Source organism: Amblyraja radiata, chromosome 1, assembly GCF_010909765.2.
Source record: "Amblyraja radiata isolate CabotCenter1 chromosome 1, sAmbRad1.1.pri, whole genome shotgun sequence".
NCBI lineage: Eukaryota > Metazoa > Chordata > Chondrichthyes > Rajiformes > Rajidae > Amblyraja > Amblyraja radiata.
Genome location: NC_045956.1, coordinates 186,802,688 through 186,817,017, shown reverse-complemented (window position 1 = coordinate 186,817,017; position 14,330 = coordinate 186,802,688). Strand labels below are relative to the sequence as shown.

The 14,330-nt window shown below is 48.6% G+C and overlaps 1 protein-coding gene across 1 annotated transcript; it reads right to left on the bottom strand.

Moving 5' to 3' along the window:
* Positions 1 to 707: 707 nt before the first annotated feature.
* LOC116988115 (interferon-induced very large GTPase 1-like) lies at positions 708 to 9,565 on the bottom strand. The gene is made up of 2 exons (XM_033044643.1): positions 8,247 to 9,565; positions 708 to 8,180 (listed from the first exon to the last, which is right to left on the bottom strand). The coding sequence occupies exons 1-2, from the start codon at positions 9,513 to 9,515 to the stop codon at positions 1,350 to 1,352; spliced, it is 8,100 nt and encodes a 2,699-aa protein (XP_032900534.1). The 5' UTR covers positions 9,516 to 9,565; the 3' UTR covers positions 708 to 1,349.
* Positions 9,566 to 14,330: the final 4,765 nt, after the last annotated feature.

Genomic DNA, 14,330 nt, shown 5'->3' with positions numbered 1-14,330 from the left:
TAAGGAGTAAGCCATTTAGAACGGAGACGAGGAAACACTTTTTCTCACAGAGTGGTGAGCCTGTGGAATTCTCTGCCTCAGAGGGCGATGGAGGCAGGTTTTCTGGATGCTTTCAAGAGAGAGCTAGATAGAGCTCTTAAAAATAGCGGAGTCAGTGGATGTGGGGAGAAGGCAGGAATGGGGTACTGATTGGGGATGATCAGCCATGATCACATTGAATGGCGGTGCTGGTTCGAAGGGCCAAATGGCCTACTCCTGCCCCTATTGTCTATTTAGAAAATAATCTACGCCTTTATTATTACCAAAGTGCATGGCTCCACACTTTGCTACACTATATTCCATCTGCCACTTCTGTGTCCACTCTCCTAACCTGTCCAAGTCCTTCTGCAGAGTCCTTGCTTCCTCTACACTGCCGGGCTCCACCTATCTTAGCATCATCTGCAAACTTGGCGACAAAGCTTTCAATCCTCTTATCCAAATCATTAATATACAATTGTTTTCTCTGCAATTTTGGAGGTTGAAGGGATGTATATAAAATTATGAGAGGCATAGATAGGGTAGACAGACAATATTTATCCCATTGAATACTGGCTCAAAGGGCTGAATGGCCTACTCCAGCACCTATTGTCTATGTCTATGTGGAAATGTCCAACTCCAGAGGGCATAGCTACAAGGCAACAGGGAAAATATAATAGAGTTGTGGGGCAAGTTATTTTTACACAGAGGGTGGTGAGTAGCTGGAACGTATTGCCAGGTGTGCTGGTGGAGGAAGATACGATAGTGATGTTTAAGAAGCTGTTAAATAGGCACAAGGATTTGCAGGGAATGGAGGATTATGGAGGCAGATGAAATCAGTGTAGCTAGGTTCCATGTTTGGCATAAACATTGTGGGCTGAAAGGCCCGTTCTAGTGTTGTCCTGTTCTATGTTCTTGTGAACCACAAACAGCATGGATCTCTGGGGCACATCACTAGTCACAGGCCTCCAGTCCATAATACAACCTTCCACCACCGTCTCTGCTTCCTTCCATGAAGCCAATTCTCTGTCCAGTCAGCTGGCTTTCCCTGGATCCATGCGATCTAACCTTCTGGAGCAGCCACTATGCGGAATCTTATCAAAGGTTTGCTGAAGTCCATACAGACAAAGTCTACAGCTTTGCCCTCAAACCTTTTGGTTATTTCTGTAAAAGCAATTTTAATAAGCAATTGGTTGAAACTCTCTGCTCTGCTAATTGTTTTATGATTTATAATCAGAGTAGAATTTTAATGTTGTGTGATTTTCTCTGCCATTTCTTTTATAGGGAAGTAGACTATTTCTACGTCTAACTGAGTGATGTCATGTAAAGGCACCTCACCAAAACTGAATGTTTGTGTTATACGTCTTATTCAGATCTCCCCTCACTACATCCCAGTCAATGTCCCAGGCTTCATCGATCTCTGCAGGTTTTGCTTTGTATTTTTCAGCAAACTGCTCATTGAAAGTGTAGAAAACCTTCTTCCAATAGGATGCTGCCTGTGCGGAAATTTCCTGCTGGATGGTCCAGGATTTGTAGTAATCATTGACAGTTTGGTAATCCTTGTAGGGTTTGTATTCCCAATTTGTGTCGTTATTTTTAAACGATCCGTTACCTGCGACTGAAGCTGTGCAGACGGCAGTTACAAGATGTTCACTTTCTATGAAGCGATAGCTATTGAGTCCATTAGGTCTGTGCTGCTTACAAGAGTGCTGTGAGTGTACCGGGGTCTCTGAAACACAGAAAACCCCACAGAAAGGACATTTCTTGGTACAATTGAATAACCCTTTGAACAGCTCATCCCTGGGTTTAATGGATAATTCTTCAATCTTTGCTTGGACATCCCAGCCTGTTACGTCACTGAGGAGTCTCTGCTCCACCTCTTCAATAGATGACAGAACTGCTTCTGCCCATTTCTTGCCATCACCGTCACTGTGAAACATAACGAGTTTCATTTCATCTTTGGGCATTGAGATCCTGGTCTTTAACTTTTCAACAAACATGTCCAGGAAGCTCTGAACATTTCCAGCAAAGTTCTGCGTCACTGCATCCTCAACAATCTCTTTAGCTTTCCCAGTGATCTGTGTGAGGATTCCTTTAGCCAGACGGGTAAACGTGCTCTTTCCATCACGTTGTGTCTTGCAGTGTTCAATAACCTGGCGATGGAGCCAGTCTTTGGCCAAATTCTCAAGGTCAGTGATATACCGGTGATAGTCATGAAATGTACCCCTTTGTTTCAAGTGCACCAGGAGGGCCACAGTGAAGTTGTTGCGGAGACTGTACTTGCTCTCAGGGTCATTTTGTTTCATATCATCCACGATTTTCACACTGAGAGCCTTGAGGGTGGCGTCTCTGAGAGCTGGCAAGAAACAAGATTGTGCAAACCGTTCTGCTTGTCTCTGGTTCTCATCCTGCTCTGTGTAAATATCAATGAAGAGATCAAAGTATTGACCCTTCATGTTTTCCAGTCTTTGCCGCGGGTCGTGTTTCTGGATGAACCTCATCTGCATCTCTTGGAATCTTGGTACAGCGAAACCACACAGGTGAAGTTTAAACTCAGCCCTGAATTCCTCACTCATTGTGAAGTTTGGGTGTGAAATATTGTTAATATTCTCCTGTATAATATTCAAAAGATCAATACAATATCTATTGTCATAATCCATGTACATTTTTGTGATGTCACTGATCCATTGATGGCATTGATCCTCGAGGGACTGTGTTATCATTGCTGCCCGATTAACATCTGATTGGTGCGAGGATATCCCAATTGTGGGTTTAACACGTCTCGTCCATGTCGTGTTGATGTGTTTCCCTTCAATTTGAAAGCACTGAGTTCCCTGTTTACAGAGAGGTTTTCTATCTAGCATTTCATTAATCACCCTCCCTTGAGTTGCTGTGTTCTCTCTGAGAAGATTTTCAATCTCCAGTTCAATGTTTCTTTCTCTACAGGGCTGATAGTCCAGCTGTGACACTGTGCCTTGCCACATCTTTCCAAAGGCAGGTTGCAGTTCCTCGTCACCCAACACCTGATTTACCCCTTTACACTTTAATAAAAGCTCCTTGACCTGTTGTTCGATCTTCTTGTGACATTGATTCCAACTATCATCCACTTCCTGCAGTCCCACACGTCTGTTCACGGCATCCTTACATCTGTGTATTGAATCGTCCTGAAGCCGTCTGCATAAACTGGAGATACTGAGCTTGAATTCCTCCCTGTATTTCTCCATCAGCTGCACGTTATCAGCCCCACTTTCAAACAGAGCTTTTAGTTTATCCAGAGTCTCACCCTCCCTTTTGTTAATCTCCGTCCTGATCTCACGTTCCAGTGTTTGGAGCAGTAGGTTGAGGTCACCACTGGCATTGTTTACTGTGTTTTCAGCCTCGTTTCCCCAGGAGTGTGTGAATTTGCGGAGCTCCCACTCCCAGTCCTTGTACTTCACAGAGAGCTGGTTGTAAGCCTCTGCGAACAGACTGTTCTGGAAGCTGAAAATGAAATTCTCATGTTTCACCTGCTCCCAAAGGCCAGTCATCCATTTGGTAAAGTCTAGGATTGTGAAAGCTCCTTGTTCTAGTTTCCCTTTGAGTAAACATTGAATGAGACTCTTCTTCAGTTGGAAGACGTGTTCACTGTAGCCAGTGTTGACGGCAGCCATTGGGGGTGTACCTTGCCACAGACCAGGGATGTACCAGTTGTCCTTGTCAGCATCATAGTCCATCACATCACGGAACGTAACTCCCTCCACCTTCTCTAGTTTTGCTGCAGCCTCTGTCATCTTATCCAGCTGTTCCAGTAGTTTCTGACGGCCTCTCAGATTGTGATCATGTGCACTCACATCTCCAACATTCTGGTGGATAAATATACACTTTGGTCTTTTCCCCATCAGTTTCATGCGGAGTAAGGAATGAATAACAATCTGTAAAATATCTTTCATCTCTGCGATGTTTTCCATGCCTATGTTTACCAATGTTATGTTGCTTAATCCCACCACGAATGTTGCCAGCTCATTGTCGTGTTCGTAGCTGTCTGTTAGTGTTGCAAGTTCTGGAGCTCTCAGCCCCTCCGTGTCAATGACCAGGATGAAGTCACAGCCCAGCTCCTCCGCCAGGCTCCCTGTGACCTTCATCAGCTGCATGTAGGCCCCTCGAGTACATCGGCCGCTGCTCACAGCAAACCGCAAACAGAACATTGTATTGAGGAGCGTGGACTTGCCTGTGCTCTGAACTCCAATCACTGTCAGCACAAACACTCGGGAAGCACGTCCCACCTTCTCGGCCACTGCTTCCAGTACAGCAGTGATCCATGAAACAGGAACGTTGGAGACGTCTCCATCAATGAGCTCCAGTGGGAACCCATCCAGCAACAGCCCAGCAGCAACACCCGGTAACTGAAGCACATGTGGGTGGATCTGTGTTTGTTGCTTGATGTTGTGTTGTGTCATTGAGAATTCATAAACCTGGCCCAGTTCCCTCATGAAGTGTTCAAGTCCCAGGGAACTAGCAGTCATCTTCTGATCCATGTCCTTCAGCTCCTTGACCTTCTGCTTTGAGTGTTTGCTCAGCTTTTTATAATCCCTGCGCAATCCTGCCATAATTTGCCTTGATTTACTGTCCAGCATCAGCTTCAGCCACTGCAAGTAAATGGCCCTGTCATCCCCACCAGGACAGGTGAGGTGGTCAATGAACATCTGCATCTCCCCCGACAGGCTCTGTCTGAGCTGAGCTTCCCGGATTCTTTTCTTGTCTTGGTCCAGTTCGTGGTTATACTTCTCTGTGGTTCTGTTCCCACGGAGTTTCATCCGAGACTTCTCTTTCTCAACTTTAGACAGCCCTTGCCAGGGCTCTCCATGAAAGGGCAGCACTCTCTTTTTATACCGAATGATGTCTGCAGGGTCAAGACTGCCCAGTATTTTGGTCAGGTCCTTGGCCCGTTGTATTTCAGGCTGATGTTCATCGACCTGAATCCCACTTTCTCTCGCAATGTCACCCATTTGTTCCAAACTCAGGAAGATCTGGTCCCTGTCACTCATTAGAATCACTTGATTAACCTGAGAACGAAGTTTTTCCACAAGTTCGGCCTCGTTTACATTTGTCCGAACAATGCATTGTTGGGGTTTCAACTTCAGATCTACAAACAGTTTCTTTACCTGCTCAGGGCTGATGTGTTGCTCACTGATGTGAGTGTTCACTATCAGAAAGAGTTTTGCCGGTGACTGTGCGAGAGAGGTGAGGAATTCTCTTTCCTTCTCACCGATAACGTCAATGAAAATAAAGAGAGCAGCAGAGACTTTTGCCAGAAACCGAGTGTGTCCCTGGTAAGTTTCAGCGTCACCTCGGAGGTTGATGAATGTAGCAGCCTCCGGGAAAATGTTTGTGATGTTCTTCCCAGAAGGTAGATACCAGCTGATCTCAGCCATCCCATCCGATATCTCACGGGGCACATTCCCACATTTCATCCCGGAGTGCAGGAAGATGTTCTGCTGCAGCTGGGTCTGGCTCAAGGTGAGATTGAGGATTCTGGATTTGGACACCGTGCACCTTCCGAGTCTGAGGAAGGAGACAGTTGGCACGTTTGCTGTCACGATGGGCATCTCCACAACGCGGCTGCTCCCTGTGGGAGGATGTGGGCACCACATTTTAACAATGGGCCTCATGGCCCAGAGGAGAAGGGTGGCACCAGGTCCTTCCATGGGTCCCCTCACCTTGTCCCTGAAACGACTGTGCCCTTCTGGCAGCAGAAAGGGTAATGCAAGTTGGCATAGAGACATCTTCATCATCAGTTCCTGCTGGAGAGAGTAGTTGGCACAGAGGAAAATGGCAGCAATGATATCCAGAGGATTAATCCGAGAATCTCCTGGCCCTTGTGCTTGAAAGAAATAGCTGAAATCTTCTATGTCTTCTTCGTTGTCTTTTGAAGATTGATCAGGGGGCCATTCAGGATTCCTCGCCAGTGAATTAGCTGAGAGGATCTTTTGGAGAAATCGCCAAGGAAGATCTTCTGGTTGAGTTGGTTTGCTGTCGTCCAGTTTATCCCAGGATACCTCCCGCATGGACGTCAGTGACAGTTTGTGAGGATAATGATCCTGTAAACCCAAATCCTTCATAAGTTGTAGTGGTCCCCGATTTTCATCCTGGTTATTTCCAGCTGGTGGAACACCAATCATTCCCTGTGAGAGACTTGGTGAATGCCGGTGAGATGGATCCTCTGACTCCCTGCTGTCTCCAGGGTCGGCCACTCTCTGTGGTTTGGACATCAAGTCCTTGGCTTGTTCTATTTCAGGATGATGATCATCGACGTGAATCTCACTTTCCCTCGCAATGTCACCCTTTTGGTCCAGACTCGGGAAGCTCTGGTCCCTGTCCCTCATCCATGTTACTTGTTGTATTGGAGAATTTAATTTTTCTACAAGTGTTGCCACACTTACATTTGTCCGAGAAACACATTGTTGTGGTTGTAAGTTTACAAAGTTATTTCCAGCTGGTGGATCACCAGCCATTCCCTGTGGGAGACCTGGTGAATGCCAGTGAGATGGATCCTCTGATTCCCTGCTGTCTCCAGGGTCGACCTTTCTCTGCGGTTTGGACATCATGTTCTTGGCTTGTTCTATTTCAGGATGAAGTTCATCTTCCGGAATCCCATTTTCCCTCGCAACGTCACCCGTTTGCTCCAGACTCGGGAAGCTCTCTTTCCTGTCACTCATTAGAATCACTTGTTTTATCTGAGAATGAAGTCCTACCACAAGTTCGGCTTTGTTTACATTTGTCCGAACAATGCATTGTTGAGGTTGTATCTTCAGATCTTTGAACAGTTTCTTTACCTGCTCAGGGGTGATGTGTTGTTCACTGATGTGAGTGTTCACTATCAGAAAGAGTTTTGCCGGTGACTGTGCGAGAGAGGTGAGGAATTCTCTTTCCTTCTCACCGATAACATCAATGAAAATAAAGAGAGCAGCAGAGACTTTTGCCAGAAACCGAGTGTGTCCCTGGTAAGTTTCAGCGTCACCTCGGAGGTTGATGAATGCAGCAGCCTCCGGGAAAATGTCCGTGTTGCTCTTCCCAGAAGGTAGATACCAGCTGATCTCAGCCATCCCATCTGATATCCTACGGGGCACATTCCCACATTTCATCCCGGAGTGCAGGAAGATGTTCTGCTGCAGCTGGGTCTGGCTCAAGGTGAGATTGAGGAGTTTGGATTTGGACACCGTGCACCTTCCGAGTCTGAGGAAGGAGACAGTTGGCACGGTTGCTGTCACGATGGGCATCTCCACAACGGGGCTGCTCCCTGTGGGAGATTGTGGGCACCACATTTTAACAATGGGCCTCATGGCCCAGAGGAGAAGGGTGGCACCAGGTCCTTCCATGGGTCCCCTCACCTTGTCCCTGGGGTAACTGTGCCCTTCCGGCAGCAGAAAGGGTAATGCAAGTTGGCACAGAGACATCTTCAGCATCAGTTCCTGCTGGAGAGAGTGGTCGGCACAGAGGAAAATGGCAGCAATGATATCCAGAGGGTTAATCCCAGAATCCCGTGGCCTTTGTGCTTGAAGGAAATGGATGAAATCTTCTACGTCAGCTTTGTTGTCTTTTGAAGACTGAGCAGGCGGCCATTCAGGATTCCTCGCCAGTGAATTAGCTGAGAGGATCATTTGGAGAAATCGCCAAGGAAGAACTTCTGGTTGAGTTGGTTTGCTGTCGTCCAGTTTATCCCAGGATACCTCCCGCATGGACGTCATTGACAGTTTGTGAGGATAATGATCCTGTAAACCCAAATCCTTCATAAGTTGTAGTGGTCCCCGATTTTCATTCTGGTTATTTCCAGCTGGTGGAACACCAATCATTCCCTGTGGCAGACCTGGTGAATGCCGGTGAGATGGATCCTCTGACTCCCTGCTGTCTCCAGGGTCGGCCACTCTCTGTGGTTTGGACGTCAGGTCCTTGGCTTGTTCTATTTCAGGATGATGATCATCGACGTGAATCTCACTTTCCCTCGCAATGTCACCCTTTTGGTCCAGACTCGGGAAGCTCTGGTCCCTGTCCCTCATCCATGTTACTTGTTGTATTGGAGAATTTAATTTTTCTACAAGTGTTGCCTCCCTTACATTTGTCCGAGAAACACATTGTTGTGGTTGTAAGTTTACAAAGTTATTTCCAGCTGGTGGATCACCAGCCATTCCCTGTGGGAGACCTGGTGAATGCTAGTGAGATGGATCCTCTGATTCCCTGCTGTCTCCAGGGTCGACCTTTCTCTGCGGTTTGGACATCATGTTCTTGGCTTGTTCTATTTCAGGATGAAGTTCATCTTCCGGAATCCCATTTTCCCTCGCAACGTCACCCGTTTGCTCCAGACTCGGGAAGCTCTCTTTCCTGTCACTCATTAGAATCACTTGTTTTATCTGAGAATGAAGTCCTTCCACAAGTTCGGCTTTGTTTACATTTGTCCGAACAATGCATTGTTGAGGTTGTATCTTCAGATCTTTGAACAGTTTCTTTACCTGCTCAGGGGTGATGTGTTGTTCACTGATGTGAGTGTTCACTATCAGAAAGAGTTTTGCCGGTGACTGTGCGAGAGAGGTGAGGAATTCTCTTTCCTTCTCACCGATAACATCAATGAAAATAAAGAGAGCAGCAGAGACTTTTGCCAGAAACCGAGTGTGTCCCTGGTAAGTTTCAGCGTCACCTCGGAGGTTGATGAATGCAGCAGCCTCCGGGAAAATGTCCGTGTTGCTCTTCCCAGAAGGTAGATACCAGCTGATCTCAGCCATCCCATCCGATATCCCACGGGGCACATTCCCACATTCCATCCCGGAGTGCAGGAAGATGTTCTGCTGCAGCTGGGTCTGGCTCAAGGTGAGATTGAGGAGTTTGGATTTGGACACCGTGCACCTTCCGAGTCTGAGGAAGGAGACAGTTGGCACGGTTGCTGTCACGATGGGCATCTCCACAACGGGGCTGTTCCCTGTGGGAGATTGTGGGCACCACATTTTAACAATGGGCCTCATGGCCCAGAGGAGAAGGGTGGCACCAGGTCCTTCCATGGGTCCCCTCATCTTGTCCCTGGGGTAACTGTGCCCTTCTGGCAGCAGAAAGGGTAATGCAAGTTGGCACAGAGACATCTTCAGCATCAGTTCCTGCTGGAGAGAGTGGTCGGCACAGAGGAAAATGGCAGCAATGATATCCAGAGGGTTAATCCCAGAATCCCGTGGCCTTTGTGCTTGAAGGAAATGGATGAAATCTTCTACGTCAGCTTTGTTGTCTTTTGAAGACTGAGCAGGCGGCCATTCAGGATTCCTCGCCAGTGAATTAGCTGAGAGGATCATTTGGAGAAATCGCCAAGGAAGATCTTCTGGTTGAGTTGGTTTGCTGTCATCCAGTTTATCCCAGGATACCTCCCGCATGGACGTCAGTGACAGTTTGTGAGGATAATGATCCTGTAAACCCAAATCCCTCACAAGTTGTGGAGGGTTCAGGTTTTCAGACCAGCTATTTACAGTTGATGAAACACTCGCCATTCCCACTGACTGGGTGAATGTACTTCCTGGGATCTGTATGCTCTTTCTCAGAGAGGTGTTTTTTGTCCTGGAATTCCCAGGATGTCAGGGCTCCTGTCTTCTAAATTGCAGTTGGGTGAATCTTCACCAGTTGTACGTTTCTGTCCCAGTATCTACCTTGAGGTCTGCGCTCTTATTCCACAATATAACACGGTGCCTGGATACTGGCCCAGGATTTATCGAGTTGTCCGGTCTTGTGTCCCGGGATATTTCGCAGAGCTCAGACTACCAAGTTGTGATGTGTTGGAGTGGTGGAGTTCCTATCCTGGGATTACAGGGCTGGTCACTTCTTCCTGGCACCGTGTGTTTCAAGTACAGTCAGTGTGTGATTACCGTGGGTACCTGGAATTGGTCACCAGAATTATACATGGCCTTGGAATTGGATTATTATTGTCACGTGTATCGAGGTACAGTGAAAAACTCTGCATACTATCCAGTCAAATCATACCATACATGATACAATGAAGCCTTACAAAAGTACAACAAGTAGCACAAAAATAAATATACCAGTGTAGAATGTAGTCTACCGTGTTACAGTTACAGTGAAAGTGCAGATTAAAAAGTACAAGAACCTCAATGAGCTATTGCTGTTGGTTTATTATTGATATTACTGTTGTTAGTTTGTGAGATTGGGATTATCCCTTTATTTTATGGGAGGACCAGTCAACAAACTGACAGCCGCAGGGAAGTAGTTGTTCCTGAATGTGCTAGTATGTGACTTCATGCTTTTGTAGTTTCTGCCTGACAGAAGTGTGGGAAAAGAGGGAATGACCTTGGTATGAGTGGTCTTTGATTATGTTGGCTATTTTCCTGAGGAAGTGTTAATGTTGTCTATGGGTGGGGGTGGGGGTCTGGACTATATCCACAACTCTGCAATATCTTGTGGTCTTGGGCAGAGAAGTATCTAAACCAAGTCGTAATGCATCTGGACAGAATGCTTTCTGCTATGTATCTTTTTTGAGACCATATCTGAAGGACTGTGCACAAACCTGGTGCCATTACCTAATGAAAGGTGTGCTTTCTATAGAGGGGGTGCATTGAAGATTCTCCAGACAGTTTCCTGGGGTAAAATCAGAGAATCCGGGAAGTGCTCAGGGGTTCAGGCAGCGTCTGTGGAGAAAATAACAGTCCAAGTTTCAGGTTTACACGGGTTTGTCACATGGGGAGAAATAGAGTAAAGCTGCCCTCTATTCTTGGTGTTCAAAAGACTGAGCAATCTTGCAGAAACTTGTGAAATTCTACCAGGCTTGATAGGCTGGACACAGGGTGGAGGTTTCTCCTGGCTGTGGTATCAAGGGTCAGGGGCACAATCACAGAGTAAGGGTCAGCTATAAATGACCAAGATGAGGACCTGGAGGTTGGTGGTTCTTCAGAGTTCTCGACCACAGCGTTTTCTGGAGACTCAGTCACTGAGTTCATTCAAAATAGTGATTGATTGAATCCTACAGGCCAAGGGAACTAAGTCGGCAGCAGTGGTGAGTGAGGTGGACGTGTAAGAGTGGATCTGGAGAGACGGATGCATAAATAGATCTCACCCAGCTCCCGGAGGCCAGCAGCAGATCCGGAGGGGATGTCACGAATCAGACAGTGATTTCTGGCAGTGGTGGCAGCTACATGGTGAGTAGCAAATGTGGATAGTTCTATCTCTGCTTCCGACAATCATTCACTGACGTAAGAGTATATTTGCTGTCTTCATTGACAGCTTAGCTCGGACCCACTGTGTGTGTGTGTGTGTGTGTGGGGGGTGGGGGGGGGGGGGGGGGTTAGTGTGTGTGTGAGGCTTTTCCCCAGAATTCCATGGAGCTGCCAACAGCTTTCGTGCATGAGACGCGCACGCTTCATTTCCAGAACATTCTGACGCACTGTTGCATTTCGCTCTCCACCATCTCTCTCTCGGCCCATCTCTCGCTCTCCCCCTCTCTCTCTCCCCTCTCTCTCTCCCCTTCTCTCTCTCCCCCATCTCTCTCTACCCCCTCCCTTTTCTCCCCCTTCCTCTCCCCCTCTCCCCTGCCCTCCCCCAACCTCCCTCCCCTAAACCCCCTTCCTCCTCCCCCCTTCCCTCCACCCCACCCTCCCTCCCCCTCCCTTCCCTCCCACCTCTCCCCTCACTTCCCCATCTCCCTCTTCCCTTCCCCCCTCTCAGCCCCCTCTCTCTCCTCCCATCTCCCTCACCCCTCCTCCCCAACCTCCCCCCCCCCACACCCATCCTCCCTCCCCTCCTCCCCTCCACCCCCTCTCCATCTGTCTAGCCCTTCTGCCTCTGCCCCTTTCTCTCTTTCTCTTCCCATTCTCTCTCTGCCTTCACTCTCTACACCCCCCCCCCCCCCTAGACGCGCCTGCGAGTTGGGGGCTATGCGTCAGTGGATAGGGCGGTTATGGGGTAAATGGAGCAAATTAATATTAATATAATATCAAGGAGGGTAGTTAGCGTGTGTGCAGGGGGGTAGTTAGTGTGTGAGAGACGCCGCATGCCGCCCCCACCCCCTCCTCCCGCAACCACACGTTGGGAGAACAGACCCAACGGGTCTGCACTTAGTCCAGTATCTATAAAAACTGTGTGTGCGTGTGTTTCATTTTGCATGTGAAACGTATCTCCATGAAAACCAGCTGCCGAAACGTGGAAATCTTTACACATTTCAGTAGAGATTTCCTTGTGAGTTTAGAAATCCACTCCTCTGTACCTTTGGTACATTATGTTCCTTATTTATTAAAATTGTTGACCAATCAGACCTTTTTTTTTAATCTGACCGCTGCCCAGCTGCTGACGTTACAATAACAGTGAAATTTTTACATCTTCTGGCAGAAATTTTCCTTATGATTTCAAAACTCCAATCCTCTATAAATTTGGTTGATTATTTCCCAAGATATTTACTAACATTTATCACCAAACTGACATTAAAAAAAAACGGTTGCCCAGCTGCTGACCTCACAATGCCTTTGCACCTGGCCCAACTGCCTCCTGGCCCAGCCCCCCCCAGCCTGCCTGCTGGCCCCGCCCAGCCCTCACCGCTGACCCCACAATGCCTTTGCAACTGGCCCATCTGCCCCCGGGCCCCGCCCCCCCCCCCCCCCCCCAGCCTGCCAGGTTGTTGATTCCATTGTTTTTCATTGAATTTAATTTAATTATTTCTCACTTAACATCACTAATTCTTAACATTAACTTTTAATTTCAAAGACAGTTAAAAAAAAAAAATTTGCTGTCTTCATTGACAGCTTAGATCAGACCCACTGTGTGTGTATGTATGTGTGTGTGTGTGCGGGTGGGGGGGGGGGGGTGGTCAGTGTGTGTGGTTCAGGCTCTTCCCCTGGATTCCATAGAGCTGCCGACAACTTTCGTGCATGAGATGCGCACGCATCATTTCCAGAACATTCTGAACACGTGACACACTGTTGCATTTCGCTCTCTGTATCTCCCCAACTCCCCATCTCTCTCTCCCTTCCCACTCTCTACCCATCTCTCTCTCTACCCTCTGTCTCTCTCTCCCCTCTGTCTCTCTCTCCCCATCTCTCTTTCTCCCCCCTCCCTCTCTCTCTCCCCCCTTCCTCTCCCCCACCCCCCCTCCCTCCATCCCATCCCCACCCTCCCTTCCCCCCACTTCTCCTCCTCCCTTCACCCCCTTTCCACCCTCTCTCTCCAGATTTTAGAAACATAGAAAATAGGTGCAGGAGGAGTCCATTCGGCCCTTCGAGCCAGCACCGCCATTTATTGTGATCATGGCTGATCGTTCCCTATCAATAACCCGTGCCTGCCTTCTCCCCATATCCCTTGACTCCACTAGCCCCTAGAGCTCTATCTAACTCTCTCAAATCCATCCAGTGACTTGGCCTCCACTGCCCTCTGTGGCAGGGAATCCCATAAATGACAGTCCCATTTTGAATAAAGTTGTTCACAAAACTCACTTTTTATAAAATAATCGCTGCTTGCCAGCTGCTGACGTCACAATGCCCACATGCCCACCTGACCCTGCCCCCCCCCCCCCCCGCGTGGATTAATGCAGCTGCTGTCAATGCGCATGCGCAGTTTTCCACGAGGTACGTTCGCCCACCCACCCGTTCTTTTAAGGGCGCAGAAGGATCGAGAAAGGTCTGCAGGACAAAGATTGTGCTCAGCTATAGGATCTTTGTTCTGCAGATCTCGGCCTCACGCGCTGAAACTTCTCCTCACTGACAGCGCAGCTCATGATGCCCCGCCCCTCTCATCCCCTGTGCGCTTATTCCAGCTGTGGGTTTCCAGAGAGTCAGAGGCTGCTTCTGTCTCCGCATTTTGCAGCCCACTCACCCGCCCGGCTCCTCTTCCCCCCACCCCCCTCTTCTCACCTCCGCGCCTCTCCTCCCACCCTCTCCCCCATCTCCTCTCTACCCATCACTGGGGAAGACCTCCTCTCCCGATCGTCTGTCCACCCCGGCTCTGTCACGCTGGTGGGTGCGCTGCGATCGGCTGTTCCCCCGACTGCTTTTCACCGTCCTCAGATCGGGCCCCTTCTCTCTCTCCCCTTCCTCTCACCCACCCCCCTGCCCTCCCCCACCCTTCCTCCCCTACAACCCCTCCCCTAACCCCCTACCCCCTTCCCACCCCCTTCCCTTCCCCCTCTCAGCCCTCCTCTCTCCTCCCCTCTCTCACTCCCCTCCTCCCCCACCCTCCCTCTCCTCCTCCCCTCCACTGCCCTCTCCCTCCATCTCTTGCCCTTCTGTCTCTGCCTCTCTCTCTATCTCTCCCCATTCACTCTTTGCCCTCACTCTCTACCCCACCCCCCCCCCCTCTCTGTGAGTTGGAGG